The 22,149-nt window shown below is 36.2% G+C and overlaps 1 protein-coding gene and 1 pseudogene across 2 annotated transcripts in view; both read left to right on the forward strand.

The window, feature by feature from the left end:
- The window catches only part of Rab3gap2 (RAB3 GTPase activating non-catalytic protein subunit 2), a 95,482-nt gene that overhangs the window by 17,529 nt on the left and 55,804 nt on the right, over window positions 1-22,149 (forward strand). For both annotated transcript variants that reach the window (XM_047520651.1, XM_047520652.1), the window contains exons 2-6: window positions 4,740-4,804; window positions 19,407-19,530; window positions 20,333-20,414; window positions 21,864-21,911; window positions 21,990-22,065. In XM_047520651.1, coding sequence (XP_047376607.1) covers window positions 4,740-4,804; window positions 19,407-19,530; window positions 20,333-20,414; window positions 21,864-21,911; window positions 21,990-22,065 — 395 coding nt within the window. The remainder of the gene's footprint in view (window positions 1-4,739; window positions 4,805-19,406; window positions 19,531-20,332; window positions 20,415-21,863; window positions 21,912-21,989; window positions 22,066-22,149) is intronic.
- LOC124961896 (eukaryotic translation initiation factor 4E type 2-like) lies at window positions 6,662-9,025 on the forward strand (annotated as a pseudogene).

Consider the following 22,149-nt stretch of genomic DNA (forward strand, 5'->3'; position numbering starts at 1 on the left):
GGGTAATTGCCAATGGCTGTTATATGATGATTAGTGGTGTTAAATCTTTACACTGAACTCGGACCATCCAAAAGAAGTTGCCTGTCCTGGTGTCCTTGTTCTGTACTACACTTGGTCGCAGATTTATCTCTTAAATTATACCAGGTTTTAGGACTTTCAGATTACCCTGGTCTATACTGATTTTTTTATTCTCCTAAGAGACAATCATGATAAACTATCTTAAACTTTTCTTCATAGTAATTGATAATAAGGAAGTTAGTCTTATTTCTTCATGATTACAAGGAATTTATAGATCTGAGGGTCTTACAGTAATGTTCTGTGTTAACCTAAAACAGTGCACAGTTCTCAAATTTATTTTCAACTATTTGGTTACTATAACCGTGATCAGTGATCAGTTGAGAAACACTACTAATAGTCTCTGGAAGAACACTGACCTTCATGGGTAGATTATCAGATTATCAGAAGAAAAAACTTTGCCTGAATACAATTCTTTACATGAATGACATCTTTATTAGCTTTTATCAACTATTTTTTCCAATATAAACCATACCCCCCGCCCTATCTATGTGCTCGAATTGCTTGCACAATTTGAAGGCATAAGGGATAACTTTGGTAAAGTGCTAGGATGCTAACACTTTTTTTTTTTTTTTTTTTTTTTTGTACTGGGAATTGAACCCAGGGGCACTTAACCACTGAGCCCCAGCCCCAGCCCATTTTTTTTTTTCCATATTTATTTAGAAACAGAGTCTTGCTGAGTTGCTCAGGGCCTTGCTAAATTTGCTAAGGCTGGTCTCAACTTACAGTCCTCCAGCCTCAGCCTCCCAAGCTGCTGGGATTACAGGCTTGCATCGCTGCACCTAACGGTTTCTAACACGTTTTAACAGTTAACGGTAACTATCAACTGGTAGCTTTCAAGACAGTATCAAATGATTTTCAATAGAAGTTAAGGCATCACAAACATTATATCATTAGCACTGACTAGAAATAGTCACAATGGTAGTGTCTAGTCTGCAAAATGTTTACCATTTTTAACTTCACTAGAATTTGCAATGCATTTTATCATAATGATATTTTAAAGAGATTTAGCATTATAATCTACAAAAATACCTTTTACCTACCTAAGTAATAGTGCTTTAACTGGTTTATATCTGGTCTTCTTTGGGAAAGTGTATTCCTGTGATAGTGAGAAATGCCTTCATGAACATAAATGCCTTGTATAAAGTATTTCTCAAGGTCTTTCTGTTCTTGGATGTTTTGAATTGTGGTACAAGAGGATATTGGGTCTCTGCAGGAATAGGAAATCCAAATTACTGCTGTCTTTCATTTGACTATATGAGTCATTTGTGAATTGAGTCAGGTACTTTTTACACAGATATGAAGGAGAAATAAAACATTTTTTATAGTTTTGTACAGCTTTTAACAGAGATAATATGCACAAACTGAGCTCTTTGAAGACTTATTTGCTTTCATATCTCCAGCCCTTAGCAGTGTCTGAAGATAAAAGATGCTGTTTGTTCAATGAATAAGTTAACTGGATTCCCGAAGGGCTTTACGTTCTGTGTGGTCTTTTGATGTGGTGGTAATTCGATATATATATATTATTTTTATAGCAGTTTTGCATCATGGGCTTTTAATTCTTTGTACAAAAGATGGTGCATATCCTGAGACTATAAATGGGATGGCCTAGTTGCCCACCATCAACTCACAATAAGAATTGTTTTTGGTGCAGTGGGAAAATTAGCAGAATAAGGAGATTACCTAACGGAATTAAATGCCAAAGAACAAACTGTGCTTTTCCAAGATTAAAAACAAAAACAAACAAACAGAAAAAAAGAACCCTCTAAATCTCAATATCAAGGGAATGTTTCTATTTTAAAATAATAAGACCTTTCATACTTTTGACCTTAAATGTAAACACCACTGTTTGCTACTCCTTTCCTTCTCCATGAGCCCCCGTAGGAGGAAGTGTAGCATGATACTGAGGAGCATGGGTTATGGAACTCAGGCCAACCTCAATTCAAGCCCCACTGTTTTTCCTAGTCCTATGTGATCTTGGTCAAGCTGCATAAACTCATAAGTATTATAATGTCTGTGTTTTCCCATTGTAAAATGAGGCTGAAGTATCCTTGTGACATTTAAGTGAATTAATGTTCATAAAGTACTTATGCATATAGAAACGTTCAGTACGTGTTAGTTACGTGTGTTTCATCTTTTTTACCTCTTTGCCTTTTCTCATTTATTTTTCTCAATAGATTTGAAAAGTTTCTACCTACTTTGTGAAGACTTAGTTTAGAAGGTCTCTTTATTGTATTTTTTTTTTAATCTTTCACTCCCTCTTCCAAGTTACTACAGCAGTGGATATAGCACTCACCATGTATTACAGTTACATGTTTGTCTCCTACACAAGATCATGAGTTTATATAGTTGTAGATGGACACAATACCTTTATTTTATTTATTAATTTTTATGTGGTGCTGAAGATCAAACCTAGTGCCTCACACAGGCTAAGCAGGCACTGTACCACTGGACAACCCCAGCCCAAAATCATGACTTCTTTAAGGCCAAGTAATATGTTTGTATTTTTCTTGGCTCCTGCTGCAAGGGTTGGCACATGGTATTTCACAGAGCACGTACAATTGTTAATTGACTTGTATATGGAAATCATCTATAAATTGTGCAGTTTTAATCAAATGTAGTGCTATTTTAGGACTTAATATATGCCTAGCAATGTGCTTGGCATATTTGGAAGTACTTATTTGGCATTTAAGTGGCAATGATTAAACTATTACCACAAGTTAATTCAGCAATGATTCTAAGTACCAGACTGTAGCAATTTTTTTATCAACTCTATATAATTTATTTCTGCAACTTTTAAAACCTTGTGTATAAGTGAAAGTTTTGTTTCCTTCCTTCCCCCGGAAGCTATCAAAATCAGTCTGATCTTTTAAATTGATTTCCCCCAAGAATTGTAAAGTTGATTGCTTTAAAATAATATTTATATTTTATAATCATTATACTTTAATGGCTAAATATTGATGACTAGCATTGAGAACTTATTATATGTCAGGCACATACCTAGAAGCTATTTGATTTAAACCCTTACAACCCCTATTAGGTAATATGCTTTTTCATGCTTTTGCAGTAAGAGAATTAGAGCTCAGAGATATGGAATAACTTGCTTGAGGTCACAGGGCTAGTAAATGCAGGATCCTGAATTTGAACAAGCATTACATCATATGCATTACTGAAAATTAAAAAAAAAGTTTGATTAAATTTAAATAAAAATTCTATAGTCTGATTCTGGGACCTGAAGTTTTATTTGAACTTTATCAATTTTTTTAAAATTTATTTTTATTGTAAACAAATGGGATACATCTTGTTTCTCTGTTTGTACATGAAGTAGAGGCATACCATTTGTGTAATCATACATCTACCTAGGGTAATAGTTTTTGATTCATTCTGTTATTTTTTTCCTCCCCCCCCACCCCTCCCACCCCTCTTTTCCCTCTATACAGTTCCTCCTTCCTCCATTCTTGCCGCCCTCCCACCCCCCATTATGTGTCATCATCTGCTTATCACTGAGATCATTTGTCCTTTGGTTTTTTGAGATTGGCTTATCTCACTTAACTTGATATTCTCCAATTTCATCTATTTGCCTGCAAATGCCATAATTTTATTATTCTTTATGGCTGAGTAATATTCCATTGTATATGTATACCACAGTTTCTTTATCCATTCATCAATTGAAGGGCATCTAGGTTGGTTCCACAATCTGGCTATTGTGAATTGAGCAGCTATGAACATTGATGTGGCTGTATCTCTGTAGTATGCTGATTTTAAGTCCTTTGGGTATAGGCCAAGGAGTGGGATAGCTGGGTCAAATAGTGGTTCTGTTCCAAGTTTTCTAAGGAATCTCCACACTGCTTTCCAGGGTGGCTGCCCTAATTTGCAGCCCCACCAGCAATGTATGAGGGTACCTTTTCCCCACATCCTTGCCAACACCTATTTTTGCTTGTTGAACTTTATCAATTTTTTAAAATTTAATTTGAGTCAATACATATAAAGGATCCAATGTTTATTTCAGAGTACTTGCTCAGAAAATGATAGTTTTATTTCTTCTGATAAATTCCAAGATAATTGTATAAAAACAAGTAACATGAGCAATGAAGGGGATGATACTCTTTAATCCTGAGAGGTTTTTAATTCTTGTTGCATTGTTTTATGAACATCTTATTTAATCCAAGATGATGTTGCCACATGCAAGAAATCAGAATTTTGGAAAAGGGTGCAGAACTATAGGCTTGTCTTATTTCAAAATTCAGTTCTTTTCCATTGATACTTTGACTTATCAAAAAATAAATTGTGAAATAGTAGGTGTGTTTTGTCACTATGTATATTTGTCTAATGTCTTAGGTAGCAAACACTTGTTTAAAAACTTTTAAAGTCATTCTTGCCGTTTGACTTAAATGTGGATGTACTTGATGTTCAGCATCTTAAGATCCAAATAACTTGCACACAATTTTATTAAAATGTAGATTTGGGAATTCTGTAAGTCAAATGTAATCTCCCTGATTGTTATTACGTGTCACAAAATTCTGATGTAGCATATTTTACCATTTTTTTCTTCCATAATGTCAGTGGAATGAGGGATTGGTTCTATTATGTTTAGAAGAAATTTTTTAAAATGTTTTCAGCCCTATATTTCATGTAAGCACTTTTTATTTTTATTTTTTAAATAGGTAAATCAACAAACTGGGAAGATGATGGGTGGGGAGCATGGGAAGAAACAGAACCCCAAGAACCTGTAAGTCTTTATAAATATTTGCATGTTTTCTGATAGGGACATTTTCCTTTTGTAATGATGGTGACGTGTTTCAATATTAGGTTGGCATTTTAAAATCTATGTCAAGAAAGTTTTTATGTTTACTTAATAGTACCTAACTTGATACTTGTTCTTAAGGAACTTAATGACTTAATTGCTAAGTGTGTGTGTGCCTTAGTCTATGCTATAACAAAATATTAGAGAATATATATATATATATATTTGAATAATTTATAATAAATACTTATAAATACTTATTGTCTTATGGTTCTAGAGTCCAAGATCAAGGGACCAGTATCTAGCAAGGGCCTCTTGTTGCATCATAACACTGCAGAAGTCAAGACAGAGAGAGGGAGAGTGTTTGTGAAAGGGGGTCAAAATCACAATGACTCCTGTAATAATGAACCCACTGCTTTGATAGTGGCATTAATCCATCCACTCTGCTCTCATGGCCTGATCACCGCTTATTCAGCCTCACTTCCACATCCTTTTACACTAGGGACTAAGTTTCTAACACATGCTTTTTTAGGGATAATACAAACTTTAGCAGTGGGCTAGTTGAAGAGTGGTTGTTTTAGGATTCATCTCTCATAAGTTTGTTTTTTAGACTCTTTCACTTATTCATTCAATAATTATTTGTTGTGCCCAGTAAACTGTAGGCATTTTCCTGGATGCTGGGAATATAGCAATGAGCAAGTAGATAAAGTTCCGTGTATGTTATGATATTTTTATGTATGAGTAATAGAAAATCTAAGTTAAACTGGGTTAAATAAGCACACATAGAAGAAGGTCCAGAGACAGGATAGCTCCTAGATTGGTTGATCAGGCATTTCAACCACATTCTTCCCTTTTGTCTACTTTGTACATATAGTGTTGGCTTCATCCTGAGGCTTCTCTCACAGATGTCATGTGGCAACATGTTTGTTCATTCATGACAGAGAGAGAAAAAGACTTGGTCTTTCAATGACTCTTTAGGAGAAAGGAGCAAATTTCTCAGAAGTCTCTAACAAACCTTGCCAGAATTTTCTTGGCCAGAATTGTGTTACATGTTTTCCTCTAAACTAATCACTGGCCAGGGTTATGAGATTTTCATTGACCAATCATACCATCCCTTGAAGGTATAGGATAAGAGGGTTGGCTTTTCTCTGGCTACACAGAAGGGGAGTTCATACCTGAACAAAAATCAGTTTTTTTGTTTTGTTTTGTTTTGTTTTTTTCTGAAGAAAGAATAAATATATATACTGGGTAGATCTTCTTATAGTCCTTGTTCCCAGGAGCTTACACTCTAAGGGGGAGAGAGAAATAAAATTTAAAAAAAAAGAAAAAGAAAAGAAAGACAAGTGAAAAGTATTAAATAGTGGAAATAGGTGTTCATAGAATTCAGATGGTTATGTGACAGCAAGTGATTGAGTGACTACTGTAGGTCAGGGCAGGCTTTTCAAAACTGAGATCTAAAAGACAAAGTCAATGAGGTAAAGATCTGGCAAAGAGCACTTTAGGCCAGGGCAACACCTCATGCAGAGCCTCTGAGGCAAGAAAGGCGTTGGTATGTGAAGGAACATGAAGAAGGCCACTGTGGCAAGGGGAGGACTGAGACTGCTCCAGGGTCCAGGCAGAGAAGTAAGGATTCCTGATGTCAAGTTTATTGAGTTTGGAGCTTATTCTGAATGTTTTTGGAAACCATACTTACCTGATTTCTATAGCTCATCTTGAAGCCTCTTTAAATAGTTTGAAGTAGGGAGAAAAGTGGAGGCAGGGAGACCAAGTAGGTGGCTGTTGCTGTAGTTTAACTGAGAAGTGAGGGTGACTTAATTAAGGTAGTAATAGTGAAAATAAGAAATGGACTCTGGGTAAGTTTTGGAGATGAAAGTAAGACTTACCAGTGAGTTGATTGTGAGGGATAAAAGGAAAATGAAAAGTCAAGAATAGCTTCTTTATTCTGGGGTGTGGTATGAAATAAATAAAACATGATTGGCAAAATGTTGACATTCTTAAAAGGTGGGTAATAAGTATCATTCTGTTTATTTTTGTTAATGTTTGAATTCTCCACAATAACAATTTTTTTTAAACTCCCATATATTTGGTCTGAAAAACTGAATGGATGGCGTCCTATTGAGTTGGGAAAGATAAAGAAAATAATTGGTATGGAGGAAAAATAGAAGAGCGTCATGTGCTGAGAAGTACGGATGTGCTCATGTTATTGAGATTTATATACCTCTTTTTAATTATTTTGTTATTCCTTTACTCTGTTATTTTGTGTTAAGCAGATATTTTTATTGTACAATTTAGTTACTCAGATTTTTAACATTTTTGTTATTTTAAATACATATTATATTAATATAATTCACATACCATGTAATTTCGCCCTTAAAAGTATACAGTGTACTGTTTTTTAGTATTCACAAAGTTGTACAACCATTACCATGATTTAATTCCATAATATTTTCATCACCCCCAAAAGAAATCCCATATTCATTAGCAGTCACTCCCTGTTCTTCTCTTCTTCCTAGCCCCTGACAACCACTAATTTACTTTCTGTCTATAGATTTGCCTCTTCTGAATATTTCATGTAAATAGAATTATGCAATTAAAAAAACAGCTTAACTTCTGTTTATTCGTGATTTATTCTGTTTCATGGCTTTTGCTTAAATTTTTTGTTTGTGATCTTGGATTCTTCCTCTTTTTCTTTATTTCACATTCACAGCTATATCAGGACTAATAGATTTTACTCAGCTAAGGTAAGACTTCTGTTATTTCTGCTGCTGTCAATGATCATGAACAACCTCAAAGGCATAATTGGCTTCAGAGGTATAACAAGAATCAAAGTAAAACTTGGCAGATGTATAAAATGTATAAGTACAAGCTCTAGTCAAGGTAACAGATATTGCTGCCCAGTTAAAGATAGGGAATTGAAAGGAAACTTGCTACTCTCTTTTGCTAGGAACAGACAGCAAACTCAATTCCTATCTTCACTAAATGCACTGGGTCTTGTCCACATTATAGAGGACACCAGAAGTGGAAGAAGTAGAATGTATTGAAGTCAGGCATCATTGTATCAAGGTGCTATAACTATAAGTGTAGTGATAAGGTTCTCTATCAGTTGCCAACGGAGGATGGTAAACTATTCTTCTTTGTTAGTCTGACATTGGAGAGGTGTTGTGTTTTGGTCATTAGGAGTACTGCAGTGGTGTGTAGATAAATGACAGACGTAGCAAACAGAAAAGTGGACCAGGAGCCAGTACCACTAAATGCTGACCTGGAGACCAGCTGTCTGCTACTGAGTTCATCAGAATACTGTAAAAGCTCCAGGGTGCTTTTTATCTCCATAAGTTGTTAGCTCTTTGAGAGTAGTTTCTCGTTTTTATGGCATTAGAGAGTACAGGGCTTTTGTATTCAGAGAGACTTAGTACTAAGGATCCAGAAGAGGCCTTTGTAAGAAAAGAGAAATCCTCTTTAGCTTTTTCTGGTTCCAAGGTGTCAGCTGTAATAAGGGCTTAGTGCAGAAAGCGTATTCTAGGCTCAACAGAGTGGAAGTCACTGTGAAGCAGAGGCAACAGCAGAAACAGAAGGTATACATTCAAGACCTTGAACGATGATGACAGTGGGACCATGATCAGAATGAAGAAAAGAACACACAGAAATATGATGAAAGGGGAAAAAACAAAATGAGACAAGAGTCAGATAAGTAGAAAGAGGAACATTGCTCTCCCTGGACCAGCAGAACATTCCTGTAGTAAAACTATACTTCCTTGGACTCCATGAGAACCCCAGGCTCTGCTACCCACTCACACAGCTGTGAACAGAATATCAAACACCTTTGACTCTGTGGAACAGTTTTGAAGTTTTTTATAATCATATGATATGTCTGAAGAACCTGCTGGCCATGTTAACTTCCATCACTTCAAAGAAGAAATAAGACCCATGTGGGAGGATGATGCAAATAAAAATGGTGATAGGTGGATCATTCACCTATGGAAGGACTTGGCTTCCCATTGCTGTGAAAAGCTCATCTTGGCCATGCTAGGGAAACAGTTCATGGTTGGGGAGGAGATCTGCAGGGCTGTGGTCTCTGTTTTCAGGGGGACATCATATTAATATGGAATAAGTCTTCCAAGACTGAGCAACCAAGCCCAAATTTAGGATATACTTCAGTGAGTGCTTAACCTACCTCCCAACACCACTGAGGAAAACAACTCAAAATGACAGCATCAAGTACATGTGGAAGGGCTTGGGGACATGTCCCTGAGCTTAGCTGAAGGAGCTCTGTAGTTGGCCTAGGCTTGAAGAGAAGTGGTAGATCAGGCTCCCCTTAGGGCTTCTGGTCCCTTGCTTTAGTTCTGATTGATGAAGCTCCTTGCCCACCTACACTTCAAGATATTTTGAAACAGCTCTTCTGTAGAACCCAGTTGCACTGCCTGGGCTTGTTTTATTTCTATATTGTCTTTCCTACACTCACCATTATCTAAAAACAAAAGAAAGTCATCTTTTTCTGGGTGTTTTGAAAGATAAGTTTACTGAACAATAAAATCTTTTTCTCTACCAAAAATTTGAGGCCAGGTGCGGTAGCGCATACCTGTAATCCCAGCAGCTCAGGAGGCTGACAGGAGGATCACAAGTTCAAAGCCAGTCTCAGCAACTTAGCAAGACTCTGTCTCAAAATATGGAGGGATAAAAAAAAAAGAAGAAGAAGAAGAAGAAGGGCTAGGATGTGTCTCAGTAGTTAAGGGCCCCCTTAGTCCAATCCCTCATACCAAAAAAAAAAAGTTAAAAGAAAGAAAGCATTTTCTAATATCTATTCTCAGCTGTAACTAGCCACATCTAAGAGTGTATGCATCTATGACACTGGAAGTGCTCAAAGCTTCTATGTCTTCTGTAGATATTCATGCCTGTTTTTGTCTGCTGAGGCTACCATAACAATACCACAGTCTGGGTGAATCAAACAACAAAAATTATTTTTTATCACATTTCTGGAGGCCCAACATCCAAGATTAAGGTGCCATCAGTGTTGGTTTCTGGTGAGACCTTTCCTCCTGATTTGCACTGTCTTCTCTCCGTGTCCTCACTTAGCCTTTCTTCTATGTAAACATGGGCAAAAAGACAGGAGTCCGGGGAGCAAGTTCTGGTGTCTCTTCCCCTTATAAAGATATCAGTCCTAATAAAATACAATCAAAAAAGGGCAACAAATTATTTAGGACTGGGGATGTAACCCAATGGTAGATTGCTTCCTTAGCATATATGAGGTTCTAGGTTCCATCCTCAGCGCCAGAAACAAAGACAAAACTGAACAAAACTTTTTGGGCTGGGAGTATAGTTCAGTGGTAGAGTGTGTGCTTAGTGTGTACAGATCCCTGGGTTTGAGCCACTGCCAACAAAAACATTTTGCTGTTGTTTTGAGGGAGGTTTTGATGCTAAGAGTAAAATTTGTGTTTAATTCATCCTTTTAATCTGAAAGTCCAAGTAGACTTTAATTTTACACATTGTTCTACCCTTTGCATTTTATATCAACTGTAATTTAATGTAAAAACTCCTCCTTCTCTCCCATTTTCCCTCCCTCCCACCGCATCCATCCAACCATCACAAGCAATGCTTGTTATGAGCTTCTTTACATCTACCATGTTTCTTTGGTTACATGTGGGCATAAATTGTCATGATTGGGAGTTAAATGGCCTGAATTTCTGTCCTGCTACTTATTATGAAACCTTGGATGGGTTACTTAATTTCTCTAAGATCAATTCCCCAGTTCCAAAGTGGAACTAAGAACATTATCAAATTTATAGGATTGTTATGAGGATTAAATGAGAAGTACTTAGTACCTGGAACATGGTAAATGTTCCATAGATGTCAGCTGATCTTATTATTGCAGTAGAGTGAATTCCAAAGGTGGAATTCTTAAGGCAAAAGGTATATACATTTTAAATTTTAATAAAAGGTTATTGCAGTTTGTATTACAAATAGCAGTATCTGAGAATGCCTTTTCCTACTTGGCATGTGCAGACATAAAACAGCTATGAGCCAACTGCTTTTTATCATTGATTGTGTGCTAGTGTCTATTTTGTAAAACTAAAATTGTTCTCCATTTTTACTTTTAAAAAATCAAATGTCAGGAAACAAAAATCAGAGATGAATTGTTTTTGTGTGTATGGGGGTGTCTTGTTTGCAGGTATTTTTAAAATTGTTGACTCCCAGTATGTTATCAAACTTTCATCTTTACCATAGGTGGAAAATGCCATTTTAATGTTTTGATGTATGTTTTAATATTTTAATTTTACACATGAGTGAGCTTAGTCATCTTGTCATATTTTTCACTTTGGGGTATTTGTATTTTTTTTCCTAAACTCTTAGCAATTTAAGGTTCATAACACTTAATTGAACTATTAGATCTATTATGATTTATGTTGAGCTCCAATTCTTTCTTATTTTTCATCTCGTTTGTTCAACTAGATGATAAAGTTTCTGAGCGGTAATTGTTTGGTAGTTTATTTTTTGGGGGAGGTGTGCTGGGAATTGACCCTAGGGGCACCCAACCACTGAGCCACTTCCCCAGCCCTGTTTTGTATTCTATTTAGAGAAAGGGTCTCACTGAGTTGCTTAGGGCCTCACTACGTTGCTGAGGCTGGCTTTGAACTCAAGATCCTCCTGCCTCAGCCTCCCAAGCTGTTGGAATTACAGGTGTGTGCCACCGTGCCCAGCTCATTTGGTAGTTTCTTATATGCCATAGTGCCTCGTGAAGCACATAGATTTAGTATTTAGTATTAAATAATTGTTCAAGAGATAGAGACATGTTTTTGGGGTTCAGAGTTCTATTGTAATTATTTTTGAAATGCATTTTTTTTTCTTTTTACCAGTGATGAAGTTGTTTTGGTACATATTTACTATAGAAAATTCAGGTAATGGTACAGAATAGAGGGCACGGACACAAACCCAAATAAATACAATTTCCTCGTACTAGACAAAGGTGCCAAAAATATGCAATGGAGAAAAGATAGCCTCTTCAACAAATGGTGCTGGCAAAACTGGAAATCCATATGCAACAGAATGAAACTAAACCCTTATCTCTCACCCTGCACAAAAATCAACTCACAATGGACCTTGAAATCAGACCAGAGACCCTGCATCTTATAGAAGAGAAATAGGTCCAAATCTTCAACTTATTGGCTTAGGATCAGACTTCCTGAACAGGACTCCCATAGCACAAGAAATAAAAGCAAGAATCAACAACTGGGATAGATTCAAACTAAAAAGCTTTCTCTCAGCAAAGGAAACTATCAGTAATGTGAAGAGAGAGCCTACAGAGTGGGAGAATATCTTTGCCACTCATACTTCAGATAGAGCACTAATTTCCAGAATCTATAAAGAACTCAAAAAACTCTACACGAAGAATACAAATAACCCAATCAACAAATGGGCTAAGGATATGAACAGAGCTTCACAGAAGGTCTACAAGCAATCAACAAACATATGAAAAAATGTTCACCATCTTTAGGAATAAGAGAAATGCAAATCAAAACTACCCTAAGATTCCATCTCACCCCAATTAGAATGGCGATTATTAAGAATACAAGCAACAATAGGTGTTGGAGAGGATTTGGAGAAAAAGGTACACTCATACATTGCTGGTGGGGATGCAAATTAATACAGCCACTCTGGAAAGCAGTGTGGAGGTTTCTTAGAAAACTTGGAATGGACCCACCATTTGACCCAGCTATCCCACTCCTCAGCTTATACCCAAAGGACTTAAAATCAGCATACTACAGAGATGCAGCCACATCAATGTTCATAGCTGTTCAGTTCACAATAGCCAGACTGTGGAACCAACCTAGATGCCCTTCAATTGATGAATGGATAAAGAAACTGTGAGATATACACACACACACACACACACACACACACACACACACACAATGGAATATTACTCAGCTATAAAGAATGATAAAATTATGGCATTTGCAGGCAAATGGATGAAATTGGAGAATATCATGCTAAGTGAGATAAGCCAATCTCAAAAAAACCCAAAGGACGAATGATCTCGCTCATAAGTGGATGATGACACATAATGGGGGGTGGGAGAGGGGCAAGAATGGAGGAAGGAGGGACTGTATAGAGGGAAAAGAGGGGTGGGAGAGGTGGGGGGAAGGAAAAAATAACAGAATGAATCAAACATCATTACCCTATGTAAATATATGATTTCACAAATGGTATGCCGTTACTCCATGTACAAACAGAAACAACATGTATCCCATTTGTTTACAATTAAAATAAATTAAAATTAAAAAAAAGAAAATTCAGGTATTACAGAAAAATACAAATAAATAATCAACTTTCTATTATCTAAGAGTAATCATTGTTATTTACTTTAAGGATTTATCCATGTAGGCATTTTTCTATAGATCTATACAGATAGAAGCTTCAGTGGGTAAATGAATGGGCACATAAAAATTTTTATAAAAATAACCAACTCCCTCTTTCCACAGGTGGTACACTGTGGAGAGTAGTGGAAAATTTTATAAAAATGGAATTCTGAATATGCAATTGAAGAATAAATAACTGAACTATTTCTACTTGAATTGATTTTAAAGTAAAACTTAAGAGTTAATGAATCATGGTTAACTTCCTCAAGAAAAGTAATTTAAAAAGTTAGGATTGAAGGTAGGGTTTTTGTTATTAATTGTATTTGTGAGAATTTTTTCTTTGGGTCATTTGCAATTGAATTTAAAAAGAGTTCATGCCTTGCCCCATTTAATTTTTTTTTTGTAGTTATAGATGGACAGAATGCCTTTATTTTGTTTATTTTTATGTGGTGCTAAGCATAGAACCCAGTGCCTCACATGTGCTAGCAAGTACTCTGCCACTAAGCTATAGTCCCAGCCTGCCCCATTTAATTTTGAAAAATCTTAAGGTCTTTCACTTGAAAATTTTAGACTGTTAATCTGGAAAATGGCCAAGACTGGTACTTTTCATGCTGTGTTCGAAGACACTGTAGAGTTCTATAGAGGTGCTGTGTAGCTTCCCTATCTCTGTTTTTATCCCTTTCATATATTAAAATTTTGTACAAAATTTTGTTTGGGAATAAAGGTCCTGCTCCCCTCTCCACAAAAAAAAGATGTTTAAAAAACATTGGGCATTACATATGTTGGTAGCAGATTAGAGGGAAAAAAACCCCCTAGTTTGTGGTATTTACTTTCTTTTTGTGTTTCAAAATTGCTGAAACACTTATGTCTCTTGCTTTAAAGTGCAGATGAGTATTTCATTTTTATGACGTAGGTGGCAAACTCCTAAGAATTACAGTGAACGTACTGACAGTCCCTTAATTACACTGGTTTTTATTGGCACCACTATAATGTGTACATATCTTTGAAAGTTAACAGGATGACAGGAACAATGCAAATGATGGATTCAACTAAAATTGAAAGGTTTGAGAAACTACTCCTGGCTACTTCAGTGGCTGTCTAATCACTATAATACCTGATATGCCAAAAAACATTTGCTGCTATGTTTATCATACTGACCCCTGTAGTAACTAGCTAATTGAATGGATGGTTTTATACTACTACAGTTTTATCATTTGATACATTATGAAAGCAAAATCATTTGACAGATTTGTAGATTTTTATAAACTTCTTTTTGTAGTTGGGATTGATTCCAGGAGCACTTAACTACTGAGCCACCTCCCCAGCCCTTTATAAATTTTATTTAGAGATAGGGTCTCACTAAGTTTCTTAGTTCCTCCATAAATTGCTGAAGCTGGTTTTGAACTTGAGCTCCTCCGTCTCAGTCTCCCAAGCCGCTGGGATTATAGGTGTGTGCCACCACACCTGGAAGATTTCTGGACTGAAAAGAAAAAAAAAAAATATTTTATTGGTCTTAATTCAAAGAAAAAACCTTGAAGTGTAGGCCATACTAAAATATAACTATAGATTTTACCCCCAGCATAGGGTAAAATAGATAATAGATGGATTTAATCTACCTTTAGTAACTACATGCTATTTTTTGTAGAAAACCAAGGTAGTCCCTGGCATACATAGCATCTTTAAGCAGTGAGGTACTTTTTATTTTATTTTTAAAAAACTTCATGTCTCCCTTGGGAAATCAACTACCTTGTCAAATGATGGTGTTGTTTTAGGATCACTAGCTTCAAGGGAACAATTTTAGTGACTGTAGGCTCCATTATTGTGGGGAGGTTTTCCAGAAACCTAATTGGTAGGCAAATGTCCTTATGAAACAAAACAAAATGATGAGCCTGCATCTTGTCAGCCACGGAATGCGTGCTAGTGTTCTATGAAGCTTCACAAAACATTTTTCTGCACAGCCCAGTTTCCTGCCTGAGTTTCTTCATGAATTAGAAATCAAGTTTTGCTGCAGAAACTAAGATCAGTTTATTTGGGTCTGCCTAGAGTGGACTTTCCTCCATCTCCACTATACCAGTATTTTCATCTAGTTTCTTACTTTGACTTGAGGCTCCCTTGAAATATCTGACACAGGAACTACTTCAGACAGATCCCCATTCTTTATTTTTGGTTTTTATCTCTGCTGCCCCTTCCCTGTGCATTAAACTAGGCCCTCAAGAGCCTTTGTTCCTCTGTTAGTTCAGCTCTCAGGACTCTCAGATCTTCTATTGCCGTAGTTCTCATCCTGCTGCAATTTTGCCTCACACCCCAACCCCAGATGACAAAGGCTGGGGCAGTTTTGTTCATCACACTGGGGTACTACTGGCATCTAGTGGGTGCGGGCCTAGGATGTTACCAAATATCCTACAGTGCGTAGGATAGTTCCTGTTATGGATTGGCTGTGAGTTGTCCCCCTAAAACTCACGTGTGAGACAATGCAAGAAGGTTCAGAGGAGAGATGATTGGGTTGTAAGAGTCTTAACCCAATCAATGAATTAATCCCCCATAGGGATTAACTAAGTGGTAACTGAAGTGGTAGGGCTTCAGTGGCCGAAGTGTCTGAAGTGACTGAAGGAGGTGGGGCATTAAGGGTATGACTTTGGGGCATTTATTTGTATCTGGCAAGTGGAGACCTCTTTCTCTCTGCTTCCTGATCATCATGTGGAATGGTTCCCTGTGCCTCACTCTTCCACTTATCTTCTGCTTCACCTAGAGCCCTGAGGATTGAAGTCGGACTTCTATGGACTGAGACCTCTGAAACTCACAGCCCTTAAATAAACTTTTCCTTCTCTGAAATTGTTTTTGTCAAGTCTTTCAGTCACAGCAGCAAAAAAACTGACTAAAACAGCCCCCAACCCTGAAGAATTATCTTGCCTAAAATGTCAAAAATTCTGAAATTAAGAAACCCTGACTTAAAACAATTTATTATAAACTGCTTATCTTAACTTGGGGTGAAATCAGTTTGTGGTGGTGTTATGGTTTAGATACGAAATGTCCCCCCCAGAGCTCCTGTAAATACTGGAATATTCAGAGGTGAAGTGTTAGATTATGAGAGCTGTGACTTCATCGTTTCAACCTAGTTTGAGTGGGCTGGATGGCAACTGTAGCTAGGTGGGACGTGGCTAGAGGAGGTGAATTACTGGGGAGTGTGCCTCTAGAAAGGTGTATCTTTCCTGCGGCCTCTTCCCTTTCTTGACTCTCTCTCTTTGCTTCCTCACCCTGCCGTGAGCTGAACAGCTTTCTTCTGCTGGGCCTTTCTGCCGTGATATGCTGCCTTACCTTGGGCCCAGAGCACTATCTGTGGACTAAGACCTCTGAAACAGTGAACCACAAATAAACTTTCCTTCCTCTAAATTGTTCTTGTTGGGTGTCACAGCAATGAAAAAGTTCACTGAAACACACGACTTTTAGTGTTTTTTAAAATAATAAAATTCAATTTTAAAAATTTAGAGTGTATCATTGTTTTAAGGGTGATTATTATTTTGGGCAGCTTTCATCTCTAGAGTGTGAGAAAGAAGAGGGATGAAGTAACTGAAATCAAGGGGTTATAAAATCATTTTTATTTCTACTTATTAATATTTTAAAAGTTTTAAAAACAAGACATGGGGGAGAAGGAGAGAGTAAGAGTGAGTCAGCTTGCACAGATCTGAGCAGGTAACCTCACTGCTTAATAGTGCCTTCAGTTGCTCCCCATGTCCTCAAGATCAGATCCCTCCCTGCTCTCACTTTAACCTGGGGGAAGCTGTCTTGATAAATCTATTTTCCTGTCCCAGAATGGGTATAGTAATAGAACTTTATAGAGTTACTCTGAGAATTAAGATATATGTATAAAGGGGTTAACGTAGTGTCTGGTACATAGAAAGTGTTTGGCAAGTGTCCCTATGAAAATCACCCAAGTCACCAGTGTCATCCCTGCCTCAGTACTCTTTATTTAGTTGAACAGACCCAAATACACATGAATGACAGAACACTTGTTGATGGACACACTGTCTTGTGCTCAGGATGGTGCCAAAGGATTTCTTTATCATAAGAAGTTTCAGGTCACTGTGGCCTGCTTTCTACATTTCAAATTGCTTGGGTACAAAGTAACATTACAGAATAATTTAGGACATGTATTTTTTAATCCTTTTGTTCTTTGTTTGCCTTTATATATCATATGTTCATTTTTTCCTGATGTGCCAAGGGATTTCTTCTTTTTGAGGATTTATTAAAAGAAATTTGATTACATAAAATTTCTTCACCTTCTCTTCTCCTGGTTTCCTATTTTTGTTTTGCTTTGTTTTGTATCAGAGATTGAGCCCAGGGGTGCTTAACCATTGAGCCACATCTCTATCCCTTTTTATTTATTTTGAGACAGGGCCTCACAAAATTGCTTAGGGCCTTGCTAAGTTGCTGAGACTGGCTTTGAATTTGTGATTCTCCTGCCTCAGCCTTCCACATCGCTGGAGTTATAGGCTTGTGCCACTGCACCTGACTGGTTTTCTGTTTTAAATTTATGTTATAATATGGTAGGTTTTACTCTGCTTGGAGCAAAATAGGTAAGTCTATGGGAAAAACAAATTTTTATCACTATTCATAATTTTTGAAAGTTTCATTTGGGTTTGGTTTTTGTAATTTTAGAGGCTTTTTTTTTTCTTTTTGGATCTGATAAATCAAATACTATGCCTTAGTCACAAGGAACAATTCAGAATTACATGTGACTAGGAAGTTGCAGTTGCATAGATATACAGCTGCTCCCCCATGTGGCTGGATCAGAAGAGATTTAGAGCTCATATTAAAAGCGCAAAATCTTTGCATTTTGTGATAAGGTGGCATCATTCCTGAAAAGCTCTACTAAAGGTTTATATCTAGATTTTATGGCATATCAAACTCTAATGATGATACAATATAATATGATAATATGGTAATATTTTTGCATTCTATTTTTATAATATGAAACTCCCACTTACATGCATTAACTTCACTGTGGCAGATTAAAAGCATATGCTTTTAGTCCCACAGTCACAAGGAAAGATGAAGTAGTAGGGCACTCCTTTGGTAGAGTGTCCTATTCCTGTGTTCAGTCCCTGGTTCAAAAAAGGGGGGTAGATTGAGGGGGGGAAAATGCATGAAAAATGATGAAGATTTGGTTTTCTGCCTCTTTACCCTCCTGTCATCGGTAGATGAACCAAAATTCTAAGCCACATGAAATTTCATTTTCTGGTTTCATATAACTAAAAATGTACATTAATGAGCTGACTGAGGGTTAGGGATATAATATGATTATGGCATCATATTAAAATAATTTTTAATCATAAAAGTGTAATGTTTTTAAAAATGAAAGCAGCCTCATACCGTCCCTACTCTCTTGAATTCAGTCTGTAAGATAATACATTAGGTTGAGTAAGGTAGAAATCTGTATCACATAAAACCAGGAAGCCATAAGAGAAGTGATCATAATTTAGTTATACAAATATAAAAAATTCCTGCATGGAAAAAGAGAGCATTGGGAAAAACTTTGGTAGCTCTACCGTTCAAAGGGCCAATTTTCCTTTATTCTTTGCCATTGAGCTGCTCATGGCATAGCTATCTCTCTCTGAATAGGGTTATTTAATAAATTCCCTAATACTGAATCACTCCTAAAGTGATCCCATTGTGACATTCTTTTGATGCCTTGTTTATATTTAACATTTTTTGCTTTAATATCCAAAACATTTATTTATAGTGGATATTTTATTTGTTGGTCAGTTTGACATATTTTGTTAAGGAATATTATGAAACTAAAAGAATCGGGGGAACTAGGGTTGTGACTCAGTGGTAGAGTGCTTGCCTAGTCTGTGTGATGCACTGGGTTCAATTCTCAGCACTGCATGTAAATAAATGAATAAAATAAAAGTTCATCAACAACTAAAAAAATATTTTAAAAAAAGAATTGGGAGTTTTCCTTTTTTAGTAGTCCTTGCCTCACAAAGCAGACAAGCTAAGTTTAAATACACTTGGTATTTTTTGCATTTTTACTAATTATAGGGTCCGGGGTTTGGCTCAGTGATGGAGCAGTTGTCTACCATATATGAAGTTCTGGGTTTGATGCTCCAAGCACTGCAGAGAAAAGGAAAAAGGTTGCATACAATTTCAGTGTGGCTAATGAGGCCCAAGTAGCCCAGCCCTTAGTTAAAAGAGGAAATAAAGTTATAATATAGTAATTATATTTTTACCCACAGGAAGACGAAGGAAATACTTGTAAAACACAGAAAACTTCCTGGCTTCAAGATTGTGTTTTATCTTTATCTCCCACCAACGATCTTATGGTTATAGCCCGGGAGCAAAAGGCTGTGTTTCTAGTGCGTAAGTACTCTGTTATTTTCTGTGGCCTTTAGCATTAGGTGAAAAGAAAAAGTATTATTTCTTTTTTATGTATTATATGGTGGCATCTCTTATCTATGTAACACTTTTATTTTTTCTCCCCCCTTTCTTTTATCTTTTTTCTTGTTTTTTCTCTCTTAGCTGCAAGGTACTTAAACTGTCTATGGCGCTTCAGAGGCAGTACTGGGCATTGCCCAGTTCTTGCAAAGGGACAGTCAGTGGTGAAAAGGTCATTGACCCTTTTTTATGAGTGGGGTAATTTTCAACCATAATTTGAAAACTCACAGTACTATATGCATTTTTGTTTGGTGCATAAATTTTCAGCTCATAAAATTTTTTGTTCAAGATTAAAATTAAGGTTTGGTGATAAATAGAACATGAAAAACCTCACTGGTCAAAATAGAATAGATATGGAATGGTCTTTTAAAGCAAATTTATCGCCTGTAGAATAAATCTAATACAAAAATTTTCTGAGCCATCTGAAGATAAAAGTAGTCTTACAGATAAAGTAGGGTGATTCATAGGAATTAATAACTTTATTGTGCAAGACTGTGACATTACATGGGCTTAATAGGAAGAAGGAATGAATAAACACTAGGGGACCAGCTGGTTTCATAAAATTTTTTAAAAAGTTTTTTAAACATTATCTTATATTTTCCTATGAAAAGACCCAAGTTAGTTAATACAGAACTATTAAGTTTTGTAGTCATCCTTCTAAAGGGAAAGATCAGAATATATGACTGTCTTAGCATGCTATAATGTGCGGCACCTTATTTTTTTTCAGCAAAGTGGAAATATAGTGATAAAGGAAAGGAAGAAATGCAATTTGCTGTTGGTTGGAGTGGTTCTTTAAATGTTGAAGAAGGGTAGGTGTCAGTTAATTTTATTTTCTCTGTGTTAATGTGTATATGAAATCTTTTGACTTATAACTGAATTTGTTAAGTGTCATCATTTGAAATGTTTAGAAAATGTATATATGTCAACTTTAGAGGTTGTAGAGAATGATTTAGTCAGCAAATTTTAATTGTACTCTTGTGATTTTTGTTTTGTTTTGTTTTTAAATCTGGTTTAAAGAAGATGACAGTTTGGAAAGAATCCCATAAAATCTTTTTTACATTTTGTCTTTTCCCCCTTCTCTTCATTGCTGATTTTATTCATCTAGAAAGCCAAGGCAGGCCATTGTCCTCTCTGTTTTACTAGTATTAAGCTTGTATTGAAGGACACTGTGCTACATTAAATCTTAAAACTCACATTTAAGTTTCCTGCTGACCCACTAAACCCTTTAAAACTATGATCTCTGAGTAATTACATTATGGGGCTGCTAGTCTGGAACTTTTAGCCAGGAACTATTTTGATATGTTTATTGGATAAGCATCTGATTTTCATTTTGTTTTATGACTGAAAACTCCGATCAGAGTAGATGAGATCCTTCAGACTGAATTCAGATGAAAGATACCAAGTGCAAGGACGTAGCACACTTGCATGGAGTGGCATATTACAGATACTCAATGAAGTGTTTTCTATTATCAAAATAAATGATGCTAATTCTCTTTTCGTCTAAGCATTTAAAAGACATTCAATTTGTCACAAACGCAAAGCAAAACTGGTGATGGTCGCAAGGTTTGACAGGTTAAACAAAAATCAGTCAGTAAGAGTTGTTTCGATTTCAAGGTTTAGTCTCTGAGTATTTGACAATATTTCAAGTCCATATATTAGGAAAAAAAGTCTTTTTGAGGAACATTAACCTTAATATATGCTTAGAAATAGGCTACCAGGGACAGTTTCTGGAAAATGGAAAAGGAAAAATCAGCTAGTTGAAATACTGTGTCTCAGATATATTCTCTAGAAATGCAATTTGCATGTAGTGTGACTGGCAGTTCCTCCTACCCTGAGCCCAGCCCCTCATCTCAAACAAGGATGTAGGTTGAAATTCTTAGTTAATATGAAAGGAGAAGGGAATGGTAGGATGTTCCTGCCAGATAATCATTTGAGCTCTTCTAGGTTTAGTATACAATCTTTTTTGTAAGTAAATTTCTTTCATTCATGGTTTCATGACAATACAGAGCAAAAAATTATTATTGAAGTTGTTATTATTGAAGTTATTTTTTTAACTTCAAATGAACACAACCTTACATTTTTTTGTGAATGAACTTAGTGGTGGAATTCTGTTGAATTTTTATTTGTACATCAACTAAAACTGGTCCACAAGGGTCATTTTCCACTTATTACCCTTTACCATCAAACTTTAGAGAAATAAAAATAATTGATATGTTTATTGGATAAGCATCTGATTTTGATTTTGTTTTTGTTTTCAGGGAATGTGTAACCAGTGCTCTTTGTATCCCACTAGCAAGCCAAAAGAGGTACAAATAAATAAGAGTTGTCTGTTTTCTTTACTTTGGTGCATAAGATATTAAGGTCGTAAGTTTTATTTGTAACAGGAGTTCCACTGGGCGACCTGACTGGACCTGCATCGTGGTGGGTTTTACTTCAGGTTATGTCCGCTTCTACACTGAGGTGAGTTGAATTTTTAGCAGGTAGAAAAGAATGCAGTACCTCTTTATGCATCCCCATTTACAAATTTGTGACTTCATTACCTGT

This window comes from Sciurus carolinensis, chromosome 12 (genome assembly GCF_902686445.1).
Source record: "Sciurus carolinensis chromosome 12, mSciCar1.2, whole genome shotgun sequence".
Lineage (NCBI taxonomy): Eukaryota > Metazoa > Chordata > Mammalia > Rodentia > Sciuridae > Sciurus > Sciurus carolinensis.